The following is a 7,677-nucleotide window of genomic DNA, read 5'->3' as shown; positions in this document are numbered from 1 at the left end:
AACCAAAAGATCGAGTTCCTGGTGTCCATCTTCCGTATGTTCAAGGGACCACTGATAGAATTGGTAGGATTCTCAGGAGACATAGTATTCCTGTGTCCTTTAGGCCCCTGAACACCATTCGTTCGTCCCTCAGATCAGTGAAGGATCCCATCAACCCTAAAGATATGAAGGGTGTTTATATGATCCCTTGTTCTTGTGGGACCCCCTATATTGGGGAGACTGGTTGTTCCATTAATCAGAGGATTAGCGAGCACGCAGCAGATCTGAAGCATAGGAGATCTAAGTCTTTCGCTTTGGCTGAACATGCTGAGAAAACCAATCATCATGTTTGTATTGAAGAAGCCAGTGTTATTGCTAAGATTTCGCATTTCCATCATCGAAAATTCAGGGAAGCGCTTGAGATTGAAAAGAGACCAAGCAATCTCAATAGAGAGGATGGTTGGAAAGTCAGTAGGTGTTGGGTCCCAACCCTCTCTTCCTAGTCGTTTTTCCGTCCTCTTTAGTTTTTTGTGTCTTTTATCTTTATTTTTACTTATTTATTTTATTATTATTATTATTATTTATTTTTTTTAATTTATTGATTTATTTATTTTTCGATTTTTATTTTTAATTTTTGGTTATTTATTTATTAGTTTTTATTCGCGTGATATTTATTTATGCAGTTGTCTATAATGCGACTTTTTGGAAGCCTTTCTGGTGGGTTTTTCTGGTCAAAATCCGGCAGTAATTTATTGGAATCGCAAGTTTGATAGCTAGTTTCTGCACAAACAAAGCGTCCCAGGGTTTTCCAGGGTGCTGAATCCAAATATGCAGTTAAAAAACCATTTTAACTGCAACAAATCAAGATTTAACCTCAATTTCTTCCGCCGGATTGCGTCATCGGAATCTCCAAAAAGTCGCATTATAGACAACTCCTTTATTTATTTATGTATAGCAACCTATTTCTTTTGATATTTCAAGCTCCTTTATGCCTATTTTTCCATTTTAATTCCTATTATTTTTATATATTGATTATTTTATTTAAGGGCCTTCATATAACTATTTTTCCTTTCAAATTCTTTACAGCTTATATTTTTAACTAATTTCCGATCTAACATATCATCCTTTGATTTTCTTTATTATATTCTGAACTTATAAGGTCCTTTTTATAGCTTAATTACCTTTTATTAATTAACATACAATTTTTAATAATATTTTTAAATAAAATTAATTTATATATTACTCTATACATCTAGGCATTTAACTTATCCTTTATTATAAGGTCATTTAATTAACTAATTTTCCATTTAAGGTCCTTTTTATAGCTTAATTACCTTTTATTAATTAACATACATTTTTAATAATAGTTTTATATAAAATTAATTTATATATTACTCTATATATCTAAGCATTTAACTTATCCTTTATTATAAGGTCATTTAATTAACTAATTTTCCTTTTAAATTATTAACTAACTTATAATTTTTATTAACTTTGATTCTCTTTATTACCTTTTATTATTTTTAATTAACATACAATTTTAATAATACTTTTAAATAAGATTATTTTTATATATTCTTCATATATTTCTTAGGCATTTAACTTATTCCCTTATTATAAGGTCATTTTTCCTTTTTAAATTATTAATTAACTTATAATTTTTAATTATTAGGTGTAGTGCCAAATACTCTCAATAATAATATTTTATTTATTACTCTATATATCTAGGCATTTCACTTATCCATTTATTATAAGGTCATTTAATTAACTAATTTTCCTTTTAAATTATTAATTAAATTATAATTTTTAATTATTAACTTTGATTTTCTTTATTACCTTTTATTTTTTAATACTTTTAAATAAAATTATTTATATTTTTTAGGCATTTCAAGGTCATTTATTTGACTAATTTTCCTTTTAAATTATTAACTTATAATTTTTAATTATTAGGTCTCGTACCATTTACCCTTAATAATAATTTATTTGTTTTTACGAATTAAACTATTATAATAATTTTGACCCCTGTCCTTGAGTCAAACTAGCCGTTAGGGAAGATAGCTGTTGGAGGCTCCGCTCAGATCTGTTTCTTCAACTTGTCCTGACGATGAACCACACTAGTTGGTTCGAAACGCGTCGACAAATGAGATTCCATGTGATTTTCGCCAAAAAATCTTTCTCTAACTTAATAATTTATTATTATTATTAATCAATTAAAAAATTAAATAAAATAAACATATTTAAAGTTATTCAATTTGATAATATTTTTTAATTTAGTAATTTTATTATTATTATTAATCAATTAAAAAAATTAAATAAAATAAACATATTTAAAGTTATTGAATCTGTGATCCATATTTAAAGTTCGATAGAAACCGCCAACCATTTGATGGCAGCGATAACCTCTCGTACACAATTTAGGAATAAACAATGAATAACTTATTGAACCATCCTTAAAATATTAAAAAATATTCAACTATCTTTAAAAATATTAAAAAAAGAACTGTAATTAAATTTTGTATAATAATTACAATTTTAGTGCGCAGAGCAAATTAGATATCTGTGCGCCTCCATTGCCATCGCCATCGGTAAGGTTGAGTCTGTTGGGTAGTTGAGTCTGTTGGGTATGCATTTATTCATTTACGTGGTATTTTTTGCCTTCGTTTTCCTAAGGCAGATCATACAAACAGTATTGTTATTGGTGGGATACAAGAGATCTGTGATAAGTGAAGTGGATGATAAACAAATACAATAACAGAGAATGGATGAGAAGGTGGTGTGCGTGACAGGAGGAAGTGGATTCATAGGATCATGGCTTGTTCGTCGATTGCTGGAGCGTGGATACATGGTGCATGCAACTGTCCAAAATCTGAGTGACCCAAAAGAGACGGACCATCTGGAAGCCTTGGAAGGAGCCAAGGACAGACTCAAATTATTTCAAATAGATGTTCTGGACTATGATTCCATGGCAGCTGCTATCAATGGTTGCCAGGGAGTCTTCCATCTCGCATCTCCATGTAAAGCTGTAGAAAAGGATCCACAGGTCCTAATTCCAACACTTAATCAAATTTGCTTTTAAATTTGTACTCAGAGTATCTGGTGGTACCCCTCAGATTTCTTGTTGAATAGTAATTGCATTGTATAGCCCCGATGGGATTGTGCTGTGTGTTTGTGTATTTGTGTAAAGAATTGAGACTTTGCATTACCCCTACATTGGATTTAGATGTTGCATTGGTTACGTCGAATATGGACAATGACACAGACCCATATGATGCGATGTGCTCCTCTAAATTGAGGAGCTTGACAAACTAGAAATGCATATCGAATCCTTCTTTGTAGGTGCATATCAATGAGTCGGTTGGCTACTAATTGTGTTGGAGCTTGAAACTGAAGCCATGCAACTAGAGGTGGACAACCTAGAACGGCATATCAAATCCTAGTTATAGGTGCATATCAGTTAGCAGGTTGGCTACCAATTGGAGGTTTAGATATTGTTGGTTTATTAGGTTATTGAGAAGGGAAGGAGACAAACAAGATAGGTTTATGATAGTGTGTTGCAAACATCTCAAAAAAATCACGTTTACATCATCACATCGTAAGTTTTTCGGGTGTCCATTTTGTTGGCCAAACAAATTGCTGATTTTTATATCGGAAAATTGGGGAAAATAGTAAAAAAGGGGATAAGATAAAATCGCAAGTCAAGTAAGACTTTTACAATTTTTTCATTTTCTGGACTCTTGCCAATTTTTGCAACATTTATGTCACTATTCACATATCCTTATTTACACATAGAAAGACATAGAGGAAAGCGAGTAAGACCAAGCAAGCAAACATAATCACCCCATAACCAATTATATTATTACCTTTGTGAATGTCTATGTTGGCATAAGAGTTATGTTATATTGGAGTCTACATGCTGCTATGGACCAATCCTCAAGTCAATGTGTGATACGAATGAAGAAGATTTTATAGTTCTAGAAGTTGTTCCAACTTCCAAGACACCACAACTTAGGGATATCCAACTTAGAGATTTTTCTGTTCTTTAAAAGTACTACATCATTTGGAACTGCCTTACATTTATTTGTTATATTCTGTGTCCATTGTGTAATTTTGGGTTTGTTTTGCAGGTTGAGTTGTTGGATCCGGCAGTTAAGGGTACACTGAATGCTTTGGAAGCATCTCGCAGAGCACAAGTGAAGCGTGTTGTTCTCACATCCTCCGTCTCTTGCTTGGCTCCTAATCCCAACTGGCCTCCCAACACTCTCATTGATGAGGATTCATGGACTGATATTGAAACCTGCAAAAATGACAAGGTATGTCCTATATGCATGCATCAACCAATTCCCTCTTTGATAGTTCCATGTCGACTTCCTTCTTAAGTCATGAATATGAATATGTGAGCAAATGAGTGTACAGATTTGGTACCCTGTATCGAAGACTCTTGCGGAGAAAGCAGCATGGGAATATGCCAACATCCACAAAATGGACGTGGTGGCCATTCATCCTTCAAATTGTTTGGGTCCTCTTCTGCAACCCAGATTGAACGCTAGTTCTGGTCTTCTCTTGCAGGTTTTACAAGGTAAGTGTGTATGTTTTGACAATTCCAAAGAGAGACTTTGAAGGTTCAACTTTACAGTGCCCAAAGTAGTTGTGGAGAGCGTTTGGCTCTAAGCCTTCACACTGGAAGAGTTGATGGGGGGATTACTGGATTGACCTAAAGGTCTGACCCTTCTTGATAAGGGGTTTCCTTAAATAGATAAGGGTGGATGGGGGCTTGTTTGATCAGGACCTTACTAGCTGGTGGGCTGGGTTAACCTAGGACCAACCCAGATAAAGCAAGAACAAGACCTTACTTCAGAGCTGACCCTCTGTAGATAAGGATTGTCAAGACCTTGCCGACTGTCTGGGTTAAAATGAGCACACAACCTTATGTCCGAACCAATCCTCTGTAAGATAAGGGTTGATCAGGACCTACTATAAAGGCTATACTCAATAGTTGTCTATGTTTTATATTGCATCACAATTTGTGTATTTGACAGAATATCCTTGCAATCTAATCTACACTCCAATTGCTTAATGCTAGCACAAGAGAGGGAAACAAAAAGCTGATTGTAAATTCAGCAAGTTATTAAAACCACCCTTACCAAGCAACAATACTCTTTAGCAGGTGATGCAGTGAAACTCGAGTGCTCCCACATGCAGACACTGACCCCAACCTACCACCCATAACTTTAGGGATTCTAAATCCGTCATGAAATTGCAAAAAATATTTACTGAATCTTGAAAATGTTACTATGGTAGTTCTACCTTCTATGGTTAATAAATTTAACATGTAGGCACATTCGATGCAGAAGATGAATGAGAACAAGACATATAAATGGTATAATAGCTGGTTTATACCTTGCAGGTAATAGGGAGCTCCACACACAAAACATATACAACATAAGCTACATGCATGTTGCATCTCATCTCCTTTATTATTGTTTGGAATAAATGCACTGATAGACATGTTGTTGCTCTAAATAAAAAATGCACATGAGAGATTTCTTGACTTACTGTTTTGCACATCTGTTTTTTCTAAAATACATGAGTGCATTCAAGAAAACAGGGGCTACATGAATCTATTAAAATCATCTTTAGTTTTTTAAATTAAGCTAGGATAGATCTCAAGATTCATAGGAAATAAATAGGGGTTATATGAATTTATAGGAACCATGTTTAGTTCTTAATATGAAGGTAGGATAGGTCTTGTGATTTGCAGAAATTCTTTCCGAATGTAAAAAGACTCAATAAAATGTTTCAAGCATGGAAATGCACTTCTTGTAATGCAACAAGTTTGATAATTCGATTCCTTTAAAATTTTAAATTGCATTAAAATTTCGTTCATTGAAACTGTTTCAGTGACCTTGGGATCACAATAAAGCAGTCTATGTAAATTTAGAGTTCTGAAATGGCGCCAGGTCAGGCTTCAGAATGTACGAGGCCTTTCCAATTTAAACAAAAACCTGACAAGAAGTTTCTAGAAGTATAATTATTGGGCAAACAATAAATGCCTGTTGTATTTTCTTTCATTGCCCATTAAATAATTCAATGCTGACTCATTTTGGTTCAATAACTATTAAATATTAAGGGCTAAGAGGGAAAATTATCATCGAGAATCTACCATTATCACTTTATAGAAGAATTTCAAGAAAAAGAGGTCTCATTGGGGAGAGCGGGGCTTCAGTTATTCTATTTGAGAGTAGTCCTTGTTGGAAATTGGTAGCTTCGGTTGGTATTTTCATCAATCAAATCAAAAGAGAAAAATTGAATTTATATTTACCCCACAAGTGTTCAAGTCGTCCCCTCCAAAATCAAGTTGGCCTGCCCAAGAGACACACCCCTTCGTATGGATGAATCACTATATATCAAGCCTATTCTCTCTCCACCAAAGCATATTCAGATCATCTCATGTATCTCTGTTTTGTGCACAAGTCTGACACACTATCTCTCTATGGAACCTTGCGAATCTGCGGCACTATATCTCTGTGGAACCATGAGGACCTGAGGCACTATATCTCTGTGGAACCATGCAGACCCGAGGCACATTATCTCTGTGGAATAGTGTGTGTTCTGAGGCTGAGAAAAAAGGCCGAAGTTTGGCCCTCTTGGAGACCTATGGCAGATTTAATTGCAGACTTATTTATGGACAAAATTGAAGGGATCTTTGTAATGGATATTGGAGGGTTGGCTTGGCACTTGTGGGAGGTCATCATGCTGGTTAGTATTTGTCTATGTGATCTTGTCAAAGATGTGCTATTTTGACGTACAAATTGGATTGAATTGAACATTCTCTCATAAGGAAAGGTTGTTGGGTTTTTCCCCTTGGGGGTTTTCCCAGCGTAATTTTGGTGTCTCCTGTTTTGTTGTCTAATTGTGATTTCTACTGCTTTACTGTTCTTAATAGTTGAAATTTTCTAAGTGTAACTACTTGTGGATGTGAATGTTCTAAGAAGTTAAAAAAAGTGTCTCATTGGAAGTAGTTATCAGATAGAAAATTGTTCTAGTCTACCTGGCTTCCAGAAAAATTAACATGGTATAAGAGCAAAGGTCAAAAGTGCAGCCTAGGGGAGAATGCCTTTTGTGTTTTGTCATCAAGCCCTAGAAAGAAGAACGAAACTCCATGGTTCATATCTGTTGAAAAAGATCAAATCTCTTTAATCAGTAGAAGAGCAGCCCTAAAGATCAAGCCAAATCTTTGATTGAATCCTTTCAAGTCTCAGTAAATCTATATGGTAGAAATTTTTAGAGGACCAAATACCTCAGAAGGCTGTATTTCAGTAGGCCAAAATCTCAGAAAGCCCTAAACCTCAAGAGCCGAAATTTCAAGAATTGTTGCAGCCTCAAGTAGCTCGAGAATGCCTCATGTCAATATCACAAGGCAATGAAAGGATTCTCAAATGTCCGCAGAGAATTTACAGTGAATAGAAAGGATATGACTAAGGATCGAAAGAAGCCATAGTCCGACATCCCAAGTAGGCCAAATCATCAAATATAAATTGCAGAGGTTTAAAAATCATTGAAGGAGCCTACCTCAAGAAGATCTGAGATCATCTGGATAAAGTTTTTTTTTGTATTAGGTCAAACGACCTCCATATATTTTAAATACCAAGGGCCTCAGTTGATCGAATTGTCTCAAACCTAGAAAAAGATCAAAACCTT

The 7,677-nt window shown here is 34.6% G+C and overlaps 1 protein-coding gene across 1 annotated transcript in view; it reads left to right on the top strand.

Annotated features, from left to right (window-relative positions):
• The first annotated feature begins 2,592 nt into the window (after window positions 1-2,592).
• Window positions 2,593-7,677, top strand: part of LOC149184848 (phenylacetaldehyde reductase-like) — a 195,589-nt gene continuing 190,504 nt past the window's right edge. The window contains exons 1-3 of the mRNA XM_089417734.1: window positions 2,593-3,019; window positions 4,104-4,289; window positions 4,393-4,555. Coding sequence (XP_089273860.1) covers window positions 2,738-3,019; window positions 4,104-4,289; window positions 4,393-4,555 — 631 coding nt within the window. The 5' untranslated portion in view covers window positions 2,593-2,737. The remainder of the gene's footprint in view (window positions 3,020-4,103; window positions 4,290-4,392; window positions 4,556-7,677) is intronic.

This window comes from Pinus tabuliformis, chromosome 3_2 (assembly GCF_031772625.1).
Source record: "Pinus tabuliformis cultivar Carrire ecotype Pingquan chromosome 3_2, CPIR1, whole genome shotgun sequence".
NCBI classification, from domain to species: Eukaryota; Viridiplantae; Streptophyta; class Pinopsida; order Pinales; family Pinaceae; genus Pinus; species Pinus tabuliformis.
This window is presented reverse-complemented; position numbering and strand designations above follow the sequence as displayed.